Source organism: Rhinopithecus roxellana, chromosome 2, assembly GCF_007565055.1.
Source record: "Rhinopithecus roxellana isolate Shanxi Qingling chromosome 2, ASM756505v1, whole genome shotgun sequence".
Classification (NCBI taxonomy): domain Eukaryota; kingdom Metazoa; phylum Chordata; class Mammalia; order Primates; family Cercopithecidae; genus Rhinopithecus; species Rhinopithecus roxellana.
In genome coordinates, this window is record NC_044550.1 from 121,146,120 (window position 1) to 121,167,725 (window position 21,606).

The 21,606-nt window shown below is 34.6% G+C and overlaps 1 protein-coding gene across 3 annotated transcripts in view; it reads left to right on the top strand.

Annotated features, from left to right (window-relative positions):
• GABRA4 (gamma-aminobutyric acid type A receptor alpha4 subunit) overlaps positions 1-21,606 on the top strand; it is a 70,111-nt gene that overhangs the window by 26,685 nt on the left and 21,820 nt on the right. For all 3 annotated transcript variants that reach the window (XM_010385867.1, XM_010385868.1, XM_010385869.1), the window contains one exon: positions 3,162-3,421. In XM_010385867.1, the coding sequence (XP_010384169.1) occupies positions 3,162-3,421 (260 nt within the window). The remainder of the gene's footprint in view (positions 1-3,161; positions 3,422-21,606) is intronic.

Consider the following 21,606-nt stretch of genomic DNA (forward strand, 5'->3'; position numbering starts at 1 on the left):
TGTTGGGTCAAAGACATCATTAGAGACTGTGCAAAAACAAAACCAAAAAAAAAAAAGTCAGTGTAATGAAAGGAGCAGAGTGTGCTAAAAATCTCTCCAAAGGCCTTCTATCTCCAAAGCTGTATGCCTCTAAGTTTTCTAATTATTCCAGTATAGTAAAACATTAAACACAAGTAAATGCCAGCTGGCATATCTTAATCATTGCTATTTCATTTTCTAGGAGTGGCCAGCCAAAAATTCACTCTTGTGTACAGTCTTTGCCTACTCTTACACATCCTCACTCAGCTTCTAGGCCAGCCAATATGGTGCATATTCAGCATGCTTAATGCAGGGAATGGCATCAATAATTGGATATATTTTTTAAAATGTGGCTTTTAAATGTGTTCAGGGTAGATGCTGGCTAAGCCATACACGACAGATGAATTGTCTTCTTGGATGCAGAGGAAACATGGATTCTTATTCTGAAGAGTTGGTTTTTGTTTGTTATTCCACTGGTTTTCATTTAATCAAATGTTCCACTTCAGACCAAGTATAATAAGCATACCCTTGTCACAGCAGTTCTTTCTTTAAATTTTAACACCAGGAGAGATAAATTTTAATGTCGAAAGAGGTGACAACATTTAAATACTTAGCTGAATGTTTGTGCCAGCTACTTTCCCAGTTTTACCAGTGTCATAAAGTAGGAACCATAGTATCTGGAGGGCTATTCTACAAACTTTAAAATCAAATTGATTGAAAATAATGCAAGATAAATGGAAGGTAGCCACCTATCCAGCATGTGTGTGTGTGTGTGTGTGTGTGTGTGTATGTGTGTGTGTGTGTGTGTTGGTGTCCACATCATCATTTAACTCATGAACTTGGTGATCTATCCTCCTAAACAATTGGAAAGTAATTATTGAATTTATGGGTCAATAACTGCATTAGTATTCTGTTTGCTTGATATTGGTAAGGACAGTCACATGATAAGAGGAGAAGACAAAGACCACTACTTCTGATCACCAAGAAAAATAGTCCTATTACAAAAAAAAAAAAAAAATAGTTCAAAGTGACATAGGGAATCTTAAGTTGCTTATATTTTAATTTGAATATCCTTTTTGGTTATCACAGTATGGTCTCTGTAGAATTTTCTGAGTACTGAGTAGTATTATTATTTATACTGTACTGTTCATATTTTATTCTAACTGCTTTTAGCATTGTTTCTATGACATTAGAGGAAAATATTGCTTACATATCTGAGAAAGTTATAGAACTTTTTTGAATTCTTAATACCCCGTTAAGTTTAAATTGTTATGAACAAGAAAAACATTTTCATCTATCGTCAAACGTAGCTAAAATTTTTCAGTTATTTTATTGTTTATTCATATATCTCACAGCCAACATGGGAATGGTGCCACTTTTCTGAGATTCAAAATGAAGGCCTAAATGTTCCAAGGTCTCTTTCTGAAATAAAATCCAATAAATTCACAATATAGCATTTGCATAGATATGTAGATATTTATATATTTGAATAAACTCATTTTATAATTTATTTTAGACTAATAAGAATGCTAACAACGTCACAAAATGTTTTTAAAAGGGAATACAACCAAATTCTCAAGTTTCTTTCTCTGTGTGGTTTCTCAGATCTTTATAAATGATGTGTAGCTCATGTGGTGCACAGTTGCTCCAATTTTTCATGTTCTAAGCATTGAAGGTTTAGAAGAGACTGGATTTCAGAGAAAATGGATTGGTGAGGAAGTGGAAAAATGAGTTTTTATTTCCATGGATTTATCTTGTGCCTAGCACCATGTGAAATATCATAAACCGGAAGCAATCTTAGACTTGTCTGCCCTCAAGAAGACTATGGTTAATAAAGCTGTGGAAATGAGGGTTACACACATGTATCAGTTAAGGAACAGTAGTAGGCAGAATACAACAAAATTCTGAATTGAGGAGACCTATTATTTTCCCCAAGTCAAAATGTTATATTCCTTTAATATTGCATTGGACTCATTATCTCTTTGGTTGAACATGCGTTATTTGCCTTTCAGCTGGGGATTGGTATTGGAATACGCAGTTTAAATGCCTTCAACATCATTGTTCTATTATTATCATCATCCCCATCCCCAAACATGTTGTGTGTCAACTTCAGGAGCTATCCTAGTCATTATATAGAATCAGCTTAAATGGATGTAGTAAATCCTCGCAAAAATTTCCAGACTTAACTGTATAATATGGGTTAGATAGACATATATACATGCAGAAATGGACAAGTGCCCACATATTAGCATTCTTAAATAACGTGTTACTCTATAGTATCAGTGGCAAGGAGAATTTTTCTACTAAGAGTGGAAACTGGCATTTTTTCCAAGCTAAGGAAAAAGCATTCCTGGATGTGGTGCTTCAGAAGGCTATTGATGGAGGAGAAGTACTTCTGTTCTTTTTGCAAATATTTTCCAGCCAGCTGTGAACTGATGGGTAGTATAGGTCCAATATTTATAATGCCAAATTGCTCTGGAAATCTATTCTTCCAGTAATATAACTTTATTGTTTTATATAAATGAGGCTTCTGCACACTAGTAAATTTAGTATTTTAATTCAATACATAAAGTTTAAAGATAAGAAAGACCTATGTATAATTTATGCCTTTTCCGGTAGTGGTTCTCAATAGCAGTGGTCCATGCTTGACTCCAGAAGTTCTGATGTTCCAATTTAGGAGGACAGTGTTCCTCACTTCCCATTCCTAGCTGAGAGTGCTTCAATGAGTTACTCTTCCTGATAGGTGTGTGTCTGTTGAGTCAGGTGGGTGTGTTGGCATAGTTTCCAGTATCATCCCACTGTGTGCTAGGTGCCTTACACGCTTTTAACCTTTATAGAAAACCCAATCAGTAAGTGTCAAATAATGACCAAAGAATTTTCCAAATTCAATGCAAGACTTATTAAGCAATTATTAGAAAAACTAGGATTAGAACCATATCTTTCTCTCACTCCAAAGCCTGTGCTAATTTTATTGAACCACTAAGATTCCTATTCTCCATCAAAGATGGTTTTGTTTGAGTTATTGTAAGTTTTGTTAACCTTATCCCACCTGATTTTCTAGGTCTCTGTTGTTGGTGGCAGTGGTTTTTTTTTTATATGAATTATGGTAAGGTGTTTTGTCTCTCTGCTCTTTTGCTTTGAAGGAATAACAACTGTCCTCACCATGACCACACTAAGCATCAGTGCACGACATTCTTTGCCCAAAGTGTCCTATGCTACTGCCATGGATTGGTTCATAGCTGTCTGCTTTGCTTTTGTATTTTCGGCCCTTATCGAGTTTGCTGCTGTCAACTATTTCACCAATATCCAAATGGAAAAAGCCAAAAGGAAGACATCAAAGCCCCCTCAGGAAGTTCCCGCTGCTCCAGTGCAGAGAGAGAAGCATCCTGAAGCCCCTCTGCAGGTACTTGACTTAATCCGCCTTTAGTTTAAGATTTTAGCTTCCTGATCAAATTTATGTTGTTAGGAGAACAAATTGAGGACTTAAAAATCCCGATATCAACTTGTAAGTCATTTAGAAATCCAGAAAAATATAAAAGTAACTGTATGAGCTTAAACTTTATGTTGGTGATTAAAAGCTTAAAAAGTAAACAGCTGTGACAGAGCTAGATGTAGGCGAAGCTAATTGTTTGAAAGTTTCTTTCGGAGTTACATGTTTTTTTTTTCTACAGAAAAGGACAAAATCTCATGTATACTATTAGGAGGAACCTATGAACATCTGTAAGTGAGTTGAGAAAACATTCTAATAGAGTTCATGGTGCAAAGCAAAGCAGCAGTTAGTTTTTGTTTGTTTCTTTAAAAATTTTGCTTATATTTAATTTTTGTGACTACATAATAGATGCATATATTTATGATGTACCTGAGATGCTTTGATACAGACATGCAATGTGAAATAACCACATCATGGAAAATGGGATAGACATTTCTTCAAGCATTTATTCTTTGAGTTACAAACAGTCCAATTACATTCTTTAAGTTATTTCAAAATGTACAATTAAGTTATTATTGGCTGTAGTTGCCGTGTTGTGCTATCAAATAGTAGGTCTTATTCATTCTATTACTTTGTACCCATTAATCATCCCCATCTCCCCCCCACCAAACTCCCACTACCCTTCCCAGTCTCTAGTACCATCATTTTACCCTCTATGTTCATGAGTTCAATTGTTTTGATTTTTGGATCACACAAATAAGTGAGAACATGCAAGGTTTATCTTTCTGTGCCTGGGTTATTTCACTTAACATAATGATCTCCATTTCCATCCAAGTTGTAGCAAATGACTGGATCTCATTCTTTTTTATGGCTGAATAATCATTCACTGTATATATGTACCACATTTTCTCTATTCATTTATCAGTTTATAGACACTTAGGTTGCTTCCAAATCTTAGCTATTGTAGACAGATCTGAAACAAACATAGGAGTGCAGATATCTCTCTGATATACTGATTTCCTTTCTTTTGGGCATACACCCAGTAGTAGAATTGCTGAATCATGTGGTAGGTCTATTTTTAGTTTTTTGAGGACTCTTCAACTGTTCTCCATAGTGGTTGTACTAATTTATCTTCCCAACAACAGTGTACATGTGTTCCCTTTTCTCCACATCCTCTCCAGCATTTGCTATTGCCTGTCTTTTGGATATAAGCTATTTTACCTGGGGTGAAATGATGCGTCATTGTAGTTTTGATTTGCATTTCTCTGATGATCAGTGATGTTCAGCACCTTTTCATATGCTTGTTTACAATTTCCATGACTTATTTTGAGAAATGTCTATTGTATTAGTCCATTTTCACACTGCTGATAAAGACATGCCCAAAACTGGGAACAAAAAGAGATTTAATTGGATTTACAGTCTCACATGGCTGGGGAGGCCTCAGAATCACGGTGGGAGGTGGAAGGCACTTCATACATGGTGATGGTAAGAGAAAAATGAGGAAGAAGCAAAAGTGGAAACCTCTGATAAACCCATCAGATCTCGTAAGACTTACTCACTATCACAAGAACAGCGTAGGAAAGACTGTCCCCCATGATTCAATTACTTCCCCCTGGGTCTCTCCCACAACAGGTGAGCATTCTGGGAGATACAATTCAAGTTGAGATTTGGCTGAGAACACAGCCAGGCCATATTATCTATTCAAATCTTTGCCCATTTTTGATTGGATTATCAGATTTTTTCCTATTCAGTTGTTTGACCTCTTTATATATTCTGATTCTTAATCCTTTGTCAGATGAGTAGTTTGCAAATATTTTCTTACAATCTGAGTTGTCTCTTCACTTTGTTAATTGTATACTTTGCTGTGCAGAAGCTTTTTAACTTGATGTGATCCCTTCTGTCCATTGTTGTTTTGGTTGCCTATGCTTCTAAGGTACTACTCAAGAAATTTTTGCCCAGATCAACATCCTAGAGATTTCCCTGAATGTTTTCTTGTAGTAGTGTAATGGTTTGAGGTGGTCTTAATTCATTTTGATTTGATTTTTGTATATGGCAAGAGATAGGGGTCTATTTTCATTCTTCTGCATATGAATATACAGTTTTCCCAGCACCATTTATTGAAGAGACTGTCTTTTTCCCAGTGTATACTTTTGGCACCTGTGTTGAAAATGGGTTTGCTGTAGGTGTGTGGATTTGTTTCTGGGTTCTCTATTCTGTTTCATTTATCTATGTGTCTGTTTTTATTCCAGTACCATGTTGTTTTGATTACTATAGGTTTGCAGTATAATTTGAAATCAGGTAATGTGATTCCTCCAGTTTCATTCTTTGTGCTTAGGATAGCTTTGGCTATTCTGGGTCTTTTTTGGTTCCATATACATTTTAGGATTGTTTTTGCTATTTATGTGAAGAACGTCTTTGGTATTTTGATAGGGATTGCACTGAACTTGTAGATTGCTTTTGGTAGTATGGAAATTTTATTAATACTAATTCTTCCAATCCATGAACATAAAATATTTTTCGGCCGGGCGCGGTGGCTCAAGCCTGTAATCCCAGCACTCTGGGAGGCCGAGACGGGCGGATCACGAGGTCAGGAGATCGAGACCATCCTGGCTAACACGGTGAAACCCCGCCTCTACTAAAAAACTACAAAAAACTAGCCGGGCGAGGTGGCGGGCGCCTGTAGTCCCAGCTACTCGGGAGGCTGAGGCAGGAGAATGGCGTCAACCCGGGAGGCGGAGCTTGCAGTGAGCTGAGATCTGGCCACTGCACTCCAGCCTGGGCGACAAAAAGCGAGACTCCGTCTCAAAAAAAAAAAAAAAAAAAAAAAAAAAAAAAAATATATATATATATATATATATATATATTATATATATTTTCAATTTTTTGGTGTCCTCTTCAATTTCTTTCATCAGTGTTTTCTAATTTTCATTACAGATATCTTTCATTTCTTTGGTGAAGTTAATTCCTAAGTATTTAATTTTATGTGTGGCTATGTTAAATAGGAATACTTTTTTATACGTTTTTCAGATTAACTGTTGACATACAAAAATGCTGCTGATTTTTGTATATTAATTTTGTATCCTGCAACTTTACTGTATTTGTTTATCTGTTCTAATAGTTTTCTTGTGGAGTCTTTAAAGCAGCAGCTCTTAACATGGCCACACATTAGAACTACCCCATGGGGCAGGGTGGGGCCTGTACTTGTGTATTAAAGAAGAAAACAAAACCAATAAGCAAGAAGATAAATAGTTGTAGTAAATGTACATTCAAAATTAGGAATTCTTGACCTAAAGGGATAGATCTAAGAAGATGTGGAAAGCCCAATAAGAGCTATTGTATTTTACATTTGATACATCTGTGAGTCTGTGATTTAAAAAAACAAACAATTAAAAAGTGTCTTTTTCTTCATGGAGTCCAACTGTACAAAAATAATAAGATCTTCATAAAAATGTAGAAGCAAACAAGCAGCGCCCCTTTCGCTCTCTTTCCCCTTCTTCTTCCTCCGCTACTCCCCTATTTCCTTCTCTCTCTTTCTCTCTCACTATTGCTCTACTCAGCTTCTTTTTTGAACCAGCAGACAAATGCCTGTGGTCACTTAAACACAGTCTATGGCGTCTGCCACAAACGGTAGTCTAAGACTCCCTTTGTTTGCATATACCCAAATCAACACATGTATAAATCATCAGCTTTATTCTCTATTGATCACAGGTCGGTCCCTTATTCATTCATTAATTGATCTATTCACTCATTCAACAAATACACATTTAGGGCCAACTTTGTGCCAGATTTCCTGTTTAGAGTCTGTGAGTAGATAGTGTACCATAAAACAAATATCCTGCCAGATGGAGCTTACATTTACTTGTGTGGGGCAAGGGAGAGGAGGCAGACAATATTAAAAAACATAAATAACAAAACAGGTGATGTGTTAGACGGTGATAGGGCTATGATAATAGTAAAGCACTAAAGGGGACAGGAAGTGTGGGAGGAGGATGGGATTCCGTTCTCAGATGCCAGCTGAAGAAATCAGGTTAGGCATTCATCCTGGCGGGAATTAACTGGTCAGGGTCCTGCAATTTATAGCTCTGCTCTTACAGGGCACTGGACCCTTTAAGAGTGGCATGTGTGCAGGTGAAAAATTAATATCTTTCCACTAAGTAAGTCTAGATAGTTTATGTTTTCCTTTAAATGAATTAATTTCATCACGATTTTGAAAATCATCAGAATGAATTTTACATACTATTTATTAGTTTAAAAAGTACTGATTGAGTATGCAGTTTTATTTTCTTTCCCATTCCCCATAGGTAAACTTATACCCTCTATGCTTGTTGTTTTATTTTGCTTTGCCTTGTTGTATTGAAGCCTTGAGAGAAGGTTCTTTTTATGGAATCTTTCAAAAACTGGAGTCTTGAATTTATTTATTTATTTCGTTGTTTCTATTTTCTTTTTTTATTATTATTATACTTTCAGTTCTAGGGTACATGTGCACACCATGCAGGTTTGTTACATATGTATACATGTGCCATGTTGGTGTGCTGCACCCATTAACTCATCGTTTACATTAAGTATATCTCCTAATGCCATCCCTCCCCCCTCCCCCCACCCCACAATAGGCCGCATATGTGATGTTCCCTTTCCTGTGTCCAAGTGTTCTCATTGTTCAATTCCCACCTATGAGTGAAAACGTGCAGTGTTTGGTTTTGTGTTCTTGCGGTAGTTTGCTAAGAATGATGGTTTCCAGCTGCATCCATGTTCCTACAAAGGACATGAACTCATCCTTTTTAATGGCTGCATAGTATTCCATGGTATATATGTGCCACATTTTCTTAATCCAGTCTGTCATTGATGGACGTTTGGGTTGGTTCCAAGTCTTTGCTATTGTGAATAGTGCCACAATAAACATACGTGTGCATGTGTCTTTATAGCAGCATGATTTATAATCCTTTGGGTATATACCCAGTAATGGGATAGCTGGCTCAAATGGTATTTCTAGTTCTAGATCCTTGAGGAATCGCCACACCATCTTCCACAATGGTTGAACTAGTTTACAGTCCCACCAACAGTGTAAAAGTGTTCCTATTTCTCCACATCCTTCCCAGCAGCTGTTGTTTCCTGACTTTTTAATGATCGCCATTCTAACTGGTGTGAGATGGTATCTCATTGCAGTTTTGATTTGCATTTCTCTGATGGCGAGTGATGATGAGCATTTTTTCATGTGTCTGTTGGCTGCATGAATGTCTTCTTTTGAGAAGTGTCTGTTCATATCCCTTGCCCACTTTTTGATGGGGTTGTTTGTTTTATTCTTATAAATTTGTTTGAGTTCTTTGTAGGTTCTGGATATTAGCCCTTTGTCACATGAGTAGATTGCAAAAATTTTCTCCCATTCTGTAGGTTGCCTGTTCACTCTGATGGTAGTTTCTTTTGCTATGCAGAAGCTCTTTAGTTTAATTAGATCCTATTTGTCAATTTTGGCTTTTGCTGCCATTGCTTTTGGTGTTTTAGACATGAAGTCCTTGCCCATGCCTATGTCCTGAATGGTATTGCCTAGGTTGTCTTCTAGGGTTTTTATGGTTTTAGGTCTACCATTTAAGTCTCTAATCCATCTTGAATTAATTTTTGTATAAGGTGTAAGGAAGGGATCCAGTTTCAGCTTTCTGCTTATGGCTAGCCTGTTTTCCCAGCACCATTTATTAAATAGGGAATCCTTTCCCCATTTTTGTTTTTGTCAGATTTGTCAAAGATCAGATTGTTTATATTTTCTAATTATTGAGTCATGATTATATTTGAATTCCATCATTCTGCAAGTTAATTTTGTTACTCATTTTCTAGCTCCTTGAGTTTGCCTCTTATTAATTTATTTTCACTGTGTCTTATTTAATAATAAATTTTTCTTATTGCAATAAGATTTCCTTTGCAAACAGCTTTGGCTATAATTCATACCATTAAATATGTAATATTATTATAATTATTTGCTAAATATTCTATAATTATGTTGCTACTTTTATCTGTGAACTAAAAATTATTTGGAGATAATATTTTCAAATGGGATTTTCGAAGACTTCATCAATAATTTTTAGTAATATTGCATATGTTCAGAAATATTACCTATACAGATTTGAATGTTACAGATATTTTTACTGTGCCCCGAGCTATGCTAAAAACTTACAATTACTTGATGCCAAATTGAAAAAAGTTAATTTTTAATTATTAAAACAATTTTACTTAAAGTATTATTTTGGCTGTTTAACACATAACTTTTTATTATCTTGATTTTTAAAATACCAAGAAATATTTGAAAAATTCTCCCACTGATATTATGAGATCATGTTAATTTTTTGCATTTTAATTCTTTTTGTTTTATACATTTTAATGTTGTGATATGCAACATGTTAAGACACATTACTGCTTTATTTCTATATCATTCCAGGCATCTAATAATAAAATAAACTTATTGCTTATTCTCATATAATGATTTTTCCTTAAATTCTATTTGGTCTGATTTTAGTACTTTTTTTATAATTCTTAATATTAATTTTCCTATTATATTTGTATCACTAAAATTTTCCTTATTCTTTCTTTCTTCATGTACTTTGGGAGTTACGTCATATTTGTATATCACTAGTAGTTAACTTTAAGTTTTAAAACAGCGTATTTCAATTTGTGATTTTCTAATAATGTTGAAATTATAAAATATATTGACTGTTTCATGTAGCTATTAACACTCCACAATACCGGGATTGCTGTAGGTCCAAGTATTCCAGTTTTGGAGACACACACACACACACACGCACACACATATATATAATTTTTGTGTTATAGTGAGTTGATATAGTTTTCTTTTCTTTTTTTTTTTTTTTGCAAACTGATGAGACTTACTGTACTAGTGCTATCATGGAATATTCTAAACACTTCAAAGTACTACTTAATCACAATAAAACTATTCTGCTGAATTTCCAAAGATGGGAAGAGAACTGTTAATCTTCTATGGGCTCCCTGAAACATACTTCCTGATTACAGCAATTGCCATTATAGTAAATGGTTGGTTGAGCTCATTCCATTGGCTAAGTTCATTCTGATTTAGTAACTCCTTTTTCAGCATGATCCACATGCTATGTGCAAATGGCACATCCAAGGTCAAGAAGATCAAATTTGGTTGTGAAGAACGTAGGATTATACCATTTAAGCATTGGGAAAGACTTTAAAATAAATCTAGTCAAAATATGCATTATATGCTTCGTATCTTCCACAATGTGTGACTATGTATGTGTAACGACTTACATCTCTACAGTGGTTTACTTGAAGAATATCTGTGATCTAAAGACAGTGATTAATGGGTTGGCCCACCCATTCTCCTGATTCTAGATTCCTGCCAGAGTGCAGCTGGTTTTACAGTATCACTTGTCATCAAATGCCTTCAGTATCAAGTACTACTTTAACGATTAAGAACACATTAAAATTAAAGGACAGAAAGAGAAAGAGAAATAAGAAGAAAGAAATCAAGAAGGAAAAAGTATGTTAACAGCAAAATGTTGCAACTAGAAAGAAATATTTATTCTAAGAATCTCATAAGTTTTGAATTTCAGTAGAGATTTCAATCAGGAAGCTGAAATTTGCTTATTCAAATATGTGTTCCACTTGTAAAACTATTTACTTATTCAAATGATACTGCCTTTGCTTAAAATTTGTTTGAACTCTTCACTTTGAATTGTCTTTAGAGTCTACACGACATTTGGTATTTCAGTAGCCCTTTGGGTAACTCACTAGTAGTTTGATCCATTGTCACTATATGTGACCTATGGACTGTTGTTGATAACCTGGCACAGGCTTATGGTGATCATTTTGGTTCTTTGGGAAATGGAATAGTTAATGAAATATTCATGAAGCAAGGATAAAAGGCCAATTGGCGGAATCTAAAAGCAGCTATGGGTAGCTTGAGTATGTCTTTGGGTGTCTCAGAAGGCAAACCAGCTGTTCCGTTTCTGCTCATTATTACCTTGATGCTGCATTTGCCCCATTCTTGTTTGAGTTGATTCTCGTTCTTGTGGTTCATTCCTTTCACATTCTTAACTACTTCTTAGACTACCTACTGTCTCACGGACGCAGGTGATTTGGATTAATAGAATAATTTGAAAAATAAACAATTATAGAACAAAAAAGAAAGCTTTCTTAATGAAATGATATTTTAAAAAATCGCTTCAATCATATATTCTTTAGTTCTTGTCCAGTCACAAATTATGCATTAATATATGCATGCTGTATCTTATGAAAAAATCAGTGATATAATGAGATGGATAACATTAATTGTATCAGGTATTATATAATGTGCTTTATGTGTATTACTCAATTTCAAGCTCACAATAACTATTTTACAGATGAAGAAACTGAGGTTTGCAGTTGTTAGGTGATATATTCAATATAACAGATAGAAAATGGTAAACCTAATATTGAAATTAATTTGGTCCTGTCTGAATGCAGAGCTCTTTTTCTTAAATATAATTCTATGGTATTTAATATTTAATATCTCTATTAAGAGTAGACATTAAATTATATGTATTATAGATATATAAAAATATATGCATATACATATGATGCATGTATATATGAAGTCAGAAGATAATAAGCCCAATATAGAATCTTTTGTTCATATTTCTATAAATAATTAATAGCTTAATATTCTGAATGCTTTCTATGTACCAGTAATAAAAACTTTTACATTTAGTGTATAATTGAATTCTAAAAACTTATAAAATATGTTCTATTTTTATCTATGTTTTTACCATTGAGTAAATTACTCATTAAAGATCAAATAATCTTCCCAAGGTCACCTATCTAGTAAGTGGCAGAGTTGAGACAGAAAGCCTCATGCTTTTAAGCCTCAAGACTTAATGACTGATTGGATATATTGGGTGAGGGAAATGGAGGCTGAGATAGATGGTGGTGGCATCAATCACTAGGATAGGGAAGAGAGATGAAGCACATTTAATGAAGAAGCAAATTAATTCAATTTTAGATAAGTGGAGACTTCCATAGCAGGACAACTTGTCCTTTCCCACAATAACGACTTTCTTTTTTCAAAGTTCAAGTGCAAAATTCTCTACCATTTGCATTTCCTTTCCAATCTACCTAACTTCTATTTCTTTTTATTTCCATTTTAACCATAACTAGTCTTCCCGGACTTTTCAATTTTAAAGTCCATAGATTCTTACAATTCTATTTGCAAAATTAAAGAGCTATTTTCTCTGCTTAGAGTCTTTAAGAAAAAGATTACGTAAAAAAAGAATGTATAAGTAATAATTCAAGTACTCTTAATGATAATTATTTTTTGTGTTTATCCTTCAAAGTCAAACTGTAGCCTTATTTTCTTTTTGGGGCTCATTCTGACCAAGCTCTAGGATCTTGAGGATATGGTCTTAAGTATTCAGATCCTTAAAGTGGGGGTAATAATATTATCTATTGGAAAGGCTTATAATAAGGATTAAGTTATGTAATTCCATAAAGTACCCAGTACAGTACTTAGTGCCTACTAAATAGTATCTGTGATTATTACTTTTTATTTCTTTAGGCATCTTAAATAAAGTGTGCATGATCTCATTTATCACTTTATAATATCCTGTGATTTTGCTTAAATTGTTTCCTATGTGATTGCTGTATTTATTTAGTGATATGGTGAGCTCATTAATAAAATGAATTATGACTTCATACGGCACACTTATTTTTCCATACAGCACATAGCATAGTGCTTAAAAATTACAGTTGTTTATTGGTTGTTTATGAACCAATTATAGGAATCTGACAATAAGAAATGTGGTACTTTTAAAACCCAATATATTTGTCCCCAGTTTTCAAAAAATGTGTCTTTGATTGCAATTTTTTTTTTTTTTTACCTGAAATAAATGTGAGCATAAGGCAGATAGATGTTAAAGAGTGAGCCGCAGCAGGGTTCCTGTGACCATTTAGGACAGCAAATACTCATTCTTAGCATTCTGAGACACATTTTCAGCAGCTGGACTTTGCTAATGGGCAGCAATAGAGAACTGAGAAGGACACTTTGTGGACCAAAAAAAAAGGGGAAAACAAAGAGCCTCGGCAAATCTATGCATACAGCTGTGCATTATGAGGAAAGAGTAGTTGGCTACCATAATATACAAGCTTCATTCCATTCCTAAAGGGTATATAAACTAGATCAGTTTGAGATTTTCACTTCAATCATTCTTAAAATTCCTCTTAAAAATGCTGTTATTTAAATACTTGAAGCTAACGTGCAACAAACCTTATTTTATTCATTTGTCCTTATTTCTTTCATTTTCAAACTTCGTTTTTGGCAGTTTGAAAAAGTACGTGAGGCAGTACTGACAATTCACCTGACATTTAGGTGTGTTTATGACAGGAGTTTAGTGACATTCTTTAAATTTTGTATAAATAAGTATCTCCCCAAACTCATACCTCTTTTAAGTACAGAATGTTCTGTAGTTAGTAATGCTCTTTAGGCAATGAATAATTGTTTAATACACAATTACTAAACTCTATGTTTTCAGTGCCCAAAATATTAGAACTATGTTTCATCTCCAGCCATGTTTTTTTATGTCAGTTTGTTTATTTTTCATATGTAGAGAAATGATATGCTAAGCATTAGAGCAGATCTCAGCTAGTCAGATAACAAGTGTTTACCAGGCAACTATTATGCAGTCACCCTGCAAAGCACTGAGGATTCAAAGACAAAACCTAGGAACTTAGCCTCATAAGAGAGACAGGATATTAATCTTGTTAGTGGCTGTATTTACTATACGAAAGTACGGTCTGAGTATTAGTTTTAGAATTCAAGTATGTTTATAGTAGGGTGAACTTACTGTCAAATTTTTACTGCCACCTTAAACCTGTCTCCTGAAATACAGACCTTTATATTCAATTACATACTGGGAACCTGTTATGTTTATGAATTACCTAGCAAGTGTCAGTATGTTGGGAATACTGTGCTCCTTCTTTCATAGATATGAGGGTGGTAGGGAGGATAGTCATTCAACAATTTAAAGTAAATAGTGACAAACCTTCAAAATACTGTGAAGGAGAGGTAGAAGGGGTAATAAATTGTAGCAGAGTTGAGCTTCAAATTACTCTTTGAAATGCAAAAACATAACAAATTAAGTATCACTATTCAAAATGGCAAAGGGAAGAATAAATAGATTTTAGTAGTTTATTGAACCAATATTTTGCATATTTTGGTAATTATTGGCAATAATGTCACATGGAAAGAAAAATGCCAACATTAGCATCAAAATTGAAGATTTAGGTTCTTTCCTTTTCCTTAAGAGGAAATGCCATAAATTTAGTGCTGCATTAAGAAGGCTATATATATTAACTGGTGTTCAAGGAGGGAGTAAGGCAACATAGTTTAATACAGTAGGGTGTGTATGTGTTTGTATGTGGTATAAATATAGATGCTATAGATTAATAGTATATTTGTTCATTTATTTTCATGTGTTCTGTGTTTATAAATAGCATGGCAAATGACGAAGCTGTGAAATGTATTTAGTATAGAATTTAGAGAACAGCATGTCATCGTCATCATCATCATCATCACCATCATCATTTATTGAGTACCTACTATGTACTACATACTGTGCTAGTTGCTTTACATGAATTATCTCTAATCTTTATAACAAACTCTGCCATGTGTTGTTATGTTGTTATACACATAATCTTATGGTTGCGTAAACTGAGCCTTGGTATTTTGGTAAGTTGCCTAAATCATATGTGTAGTAAATGGTAGACTTGGATTTGAGCCTTGTCTGTTTGGCATCAGAAAGCTGGAAGGTTTCAGATTCATGGTGCTGCCTCTCACCTAGAAATAACTGCAGGCAGGCATTAAGGGATTTTGTCTCTACTCTCAGTTCTCCAGTGTAGTGTAGCTTTGATCGCACAACCTAATGCTTAGGTTTCCATTTCTCCATCTGTTAAATGATGAAGTTAGGCAAGATTATATCTAAATTCACATCTAATTAAAAATGTCTGCGTTAGTACAAACCCATCCATTCTTTGTAACTAATGCAAGTTTGCTTTGCACCGGGTTTTTTTTTTTTTTTTTTTTTTTTTTTTTTTTTTGGCGGAGTTTCACTATTGTTGCTCCGGCTGGAGTGCAATGGCACGATCTTGACTGACTGCAACCTCTGCTCCTGGGTTCAAACGTTTCTCCTGCCTCAGCCTCCCAAGTAACTGGGATTACAGATGCCCTTCACAACGCCCAGCTAATTTGTTTTGTATTTTTAGTAGAGACAGGGTTTCACCACTTTGGCCCGGCTGGTCTCGAACTCCTGACCTCAGGTGATCCACCAGCCTCGGCCTCCCAAAGTGCTGGGATTACAGGCATGAGCCACCATGCCCGGTCGCTTTGCACTTTTTAACAAGTGCTTACTTTAGTACGACTGATGTATGAAGAGCTGATTGGAGGAAGGATGGTGCTTTCTGGGGTCACTGAGTCAGATCAAATTAAACATTCAGGTTATTTCATGCTCACTTCTACAGCAGAAATCTATACTGCTCCAACAGCAATAAAAACATCAATTATACTGTGCTTATTACTTGCTGGAGAATATTTTAAGCATTTCATATATATTCATATAGTCTTCACAGCAATACTTTTTGCAGATGAGAAAATTGAGGCACAGAAAGGTCTAAGTGATTGCCCAGAATTACACAGTTGTTAAGTAACAGAGACCAGACTTAAACTCAGGGGTCTGGATCCAAAGTGTAGGTTCACAGCCACCACAGACTGTTGTCCCTCAATTACAACCCATCACAACCACTGCTGAACTCTGCTGTGTCCCTGGCCACATACTCACTCCCCAACTATCCACAATTTTTCTGAAGATTGTCTTAACGTTTACATTGTTAGAAGGGTAAGCCATACTTTGAAACTCTATCCCATTTGTATACAAACCATATCCCTTAGTCAGTGTTTTGGTTTACACAGAAAGCGGTCAGAGAAAATTAATCACATTCTTGAAATCATCTACTTTTCATAAAATACATGCAGATTTTGTCAACTCTAAAAATTACCGATTAATTTTGCACAGTTATTTTAGCAAACTGTATACTAACTAATCCACAGTTTTCCCAACATTTTGTGACATTTTAAACATTTAGAAAACTTTAGAATATATTACCATTATTTTTTATTTGAAATAATCTATTTTATGTGCATCAACATATTCAATTAACAATATTTATTTACAACATACATTGGTTTAAACGGGAGAAAAATTTGCAAGAAGTTTAAGAGATAGTTTTTGCCCTGAAATACTACATCAGGAGACAGTGTATAGTGATATAAATAATCCAGAGGAACAGGCATTGTATTTGGACACTACAAAGAAGCATGCTGAGCTTTAGGGAGTGGGGGATGATGGCAGAACTCAGACTGGTGGTGAGGTGTATTTTATTGATCATCAGCAGATAAAGGAGAGTAGCAAGGCTAAGCCAGCTCCTTATTATGAATATCATGAGTCGGTTTGTAATGTTTATGGTCTAGCTTAAGAAACATTCTAGAATTGCTATATAATTTATAAACAATTACTATATTATTGGAATTGTTATTACTTCTCCATTTACTCCATCACTTCCCAGCACATATTTCCTAACACATAGCCAGGTGCTCAAGAAATGCCTAACTGGTTGATTTCATTCCTCATATAACTGAGATATAGACATGGTTGCTGGTAATAGCAATATATGAAAAAACTACACATTTCCATTGGTGAAATTTTGTTATTAAAAGGTTTTTTCCTGGTACTTCAATATTTTATTTATTTTATAATCTTTTTTTTTCCATTTATATTGCAATGTGAGTGGGCCAGCACTTCTTTTTAGAATGGAAAAAAATCAGCTTCAAAAATATACAACTGCTTTAAACAACTTTCCTCAACATTTAGTTATATTTTCCACCAAGTTCTCATCCCTAAGCTACTGAGTAAGATTATTCATTCCTTCTGGTGTATTTGACTAAGCTGCCAATTTTCTCTTTTGCTATTTTGAGGAGCTAATTTTCCCACAACATAATATACATCGCTAAATCTCCAGCTTTTTGCTCAGCCTCAGATGATTTAGAAGTTTCAAGAAACATCAGTTTGGGTATGACTTATTTTATTTCACTTAAATGAATTAGAGGATATTATGTATGAAAAATGTCTTTGGTAAAAGAAAATTTTTATGTATTTTGATCAATTTTTCAACAACTTTAGAAAGAGGACACTTTTCACTCAGATTGTGTGACATGGCATGCTTTTCTTAATATTTTCTAGTATTTCAGATGTCACAGGATTTTTGTAGCTTCCTAGATTCTTTACTTGACTAATACATCATGTACTTTCCCAAACTGTCTTTTGCTGCCATGATTCATAATACTGAATTTTCAACTTCTTGGTTATTCTGTAAGACTCTATTCCTTCTCCCTCAGTCTATAGCTCTTGAACTTTGAGCTCAATTTTTATAACTCTGATATCTTCACATCAATGACCAGTATGGAGATTTCTTTATACTCTCTAGTCTCATGAATCCCAAACAATGTAGGCCACTAAACTTTTCTCCTCTCTTAGACTCTCTGTCTCTGTTTTGAGGGTGGGTTGGCTAAAACAAGCTTTTAAAAAGTAAATACTTTTAATTGCTTTTTGTTGGCTAATTGTAAACAGCTTTAGGCGCTTCCTAGTCAGAGAGAAGGCCATTCTCAGGGGTTTCACAGAAGCAGTAGGTATGTGGGCACTCTGTTTTTGCCTCCCTAAAAAGTTTTTTTAAGTCCAGTCAGTTTAATGTGGATATCAAGATATCTCTTGAAAAAAAATATATATATATATAACAATTTTCCTAGTATTTTATTATATTTATATATATTAATGTTAGGAAAAAAGCTATAGAGGAAGAAGCCGCACCATTTAGCACATCTGCATTTTCTCTTTGTCTAGGCCCCTGGCACTTGGGGATTGGGATTGACATTTCCAAACAGAATTTGGCAAAGACTGGCAAGGACTCTGTGTTTTCAAAAAGCAGAAAGTTAACTCTTTAAATACAAAGTGGGACTATTACTGTCTCCAGGGTAACAAACTATTAGGACATACGGGTTTAGTCTATTGGGCGGATTTATTTGAAAAGCGTTTTGAAGAGTATGAGCTTGAAGACCAATATTTAGTACAGGGCCTGGCACACAATATTTGTTGATTGAGTCAACAAATGAAAGACTATGAATACAATGTAGTCTCTGTAAAATATTAATTATAATTACATAGCATATTTTCAATAATATATAAAAACATGATTAATATTAACTGGTTAGATAGCATAATAACAGTAAAAAGTCCCACAAACCCATACAACATTGTTGATTTGCTTTTTGAGGCTCACATATAGGTTTTGGATAACTGAAGGAAATTTGTGTAACTCTTCTCTTAACCACAAATGACCTAATTTCTTTGGAACTCACCCATATGAAGAAAGTACTATTCCTGTATTCCACTGGCTTTTCCTCTGAGCCTTAGTTTTGTTATGTGGATTATCTCTGTCTCCCAGTGCAGATAAGTATGAAATAGAAAGTTAGAGTCAGGCTCAACTCTGCTGGTCAGAGATACCTGGGGCACCAGTATAGGTTTTCTGGCTGTTTGTGAAGGAAGGAATCTATTACTCGCTTTTTCTAATAATAATCAGATACTCTTCTGAGTGCTAGTTTGGTTGGAAGGGCTCTGGTAAGGATATCTTGCTTGGAAGGAGTGAAAAAGAGATTTTCTTTGGGGCTTGAAGCTTCTTGCTTCCCTGGAAAGTAAGCAAGAGCTGGACATGCATATAGTAATGATATTTTTTAGAGAATATCATTAGCTTAAAAAAATGAGGGAGAGCAATAATAAGTGGAAGCCTGGGTTAGGCACTTAACTTTCACCTACTGCTCTTTCCGTGAAGAAATGAGCCTGAGATTTGTTTTGAGAAAAACCAGATTTTATTAGGTTGAACCATTAGAAAATGCCAGTTTGCTAGACAAAAATGGCTTTTAAAGAGGTGGAAAATTCTCTTTTGAAGTAAAGACGAGGCCTAGCTGTGACATAAAATTCCCTTATTAGTTGCCTCTTTTTAACAGCAAAAGAGGTAATTAATAAGAATTTGTCATGAATTATGCTAGTGATTTGCATTTTTAAATTTGTTAGCTTATTTGTTTTGAAGACAGAGATTTCAGCTGAGCTGAGAGTATCAAAACCTTGGAGCTGTACTCTGTGTTCTTGGGCCTAATGGGGGCACGTCCTCTCTGGGCATCTTAATGGTCTCAGTAGGATTGTTTTGTTGGTTTATTTGCTTTGTTTTATTTTGACTTGAAGCAGTTTATGCTTGTGTAGATTCTGAGCTTCAACAGGCACTCTCTCTTGTGCTTAGCTCACTATCACTTCTTCTGCAAGCAAGAAACCCACTTTGCTAAAGACTTAGCTGATCCTGAAAAATGTTAACATGCTTTCTGCTGTTTGCCAACGGGCTGATCTAAAAATGGCACCAAGGAGGTTACCTATTATCCATAGAACAAGAATACATTTTGGGACTGAAATAGATCGTGGTCAATGGGGACCTGATCTGCTGACAGAAAGTTATTTTAGCATCCCCAAACAATTCACAAAAATAGAATGAGATTTTTATATGGTGAATCCTATTTGTTTTTGGTTAATTTAAAAAAAGTGAATCTCTCCTTGAGTAGCTTTCAATGTCTAATTTCTTTTTCTTTATACTTACTTTCCCACAGTGTTTCTTATGAATTGCATTCATATTTCAAAATTCAATACATCATTCATTTTTGCACATTTGCCATATGTAATATCCCTTGCATCACAGTCAAATATATTTTATAAAATTTATTACTACAAATGTTTCAAAGAAGTATGCCAACATATTATTGAGATAAAATATGGAAAATTTTTAAACATTTTTTCAATGAAATATACAGATTTTATTCCAATGCAATCTTCAAATTCCTAGCAAATGACTTTTTTTCCAATTAATCTACAATGGATAGTTTAATCTTGTGCTTATTTGCCTGCAATTGCTGGAGTTTATGACTATTGTCCTTGTCGCCTACCCAGGTTAGCATTTGTTCTGGACAAAAATATCCTTGCTTGACCAATAGATTAGGTAATCACCCTAACAAGGAACCAAATGTAAAAGATGGTCTTCTAGCAGTGAGTATTTGCTAAAGTATTTAATTTAAATGTTTCCAAATAGTAATCTAGATATATATGACTGTAATATACATACTATAATGGGCTTAAAAGTTAATATTGCAATCAATAAAGGATTTTAGAATCCCATAAGAATGTGTGATAATTTTTGACTGCAGTTAACTTACTGTCCAGTCATTTTGTAGCCAGTAAGTGCACTAGCTACTCATGATTTTAGAAATCATAGCACTATGAAGTTTCTAAGCTTCAAAGAACATAAAATGAGGGGCAAAAAGGATCTCAAGTCTATTACACTGCAATGTCTGTGCAAGGTATAAGCCAGTTGTTCTATAATGTAAGACGGTCAAATACTGTCTTTAAACACTGCTGCTTTACTCTCAGAGATTTTGCTACCGGACTATAGTCCTCATTTAGGAAAAGAAATATATGGAAAGGAGTAAAATTTGGGGCTGAAGCATGTAGGATAAAATCACAAATATGAAAGTGAGAAGAGAAATCCTGAATAAGATGTCCTTTATTCCACCTGCTGGGATCTAGCTTGTGCATTACCTAAGTGCTTCCATTTTTAGATCTATTTTGCAAAGCAGTCATCAAAGATACCTTAATGTGTCATCATATTTGTTGGCCTGAATGAAAATACATGCTGGACTTTTACTGGGGTGAGACAGTATGAATTCGGGGTACACTGCTATTGTTTGAGGTAATGGTAATCTGCTTGTTAGACTGAATTTAGTACTGTGTAGTGCAGCCTAATTCATTACAGAGTTGTTCATCTCAGAAATAGCTACATGAAATAAAATATTATATATGTTTACTTCAGGCCAATCTCTCAGCACAGTAGAGTGAGCACAATCATCTACTCTCAGCAATGCAAGCAATGAGACATAATTTGCTTCTTTTTTACTAGCCCACCATAATATTCTTCCCTAGTCTGAATGCTCCCCACAATCAGATTACTGTGTTTCCTCC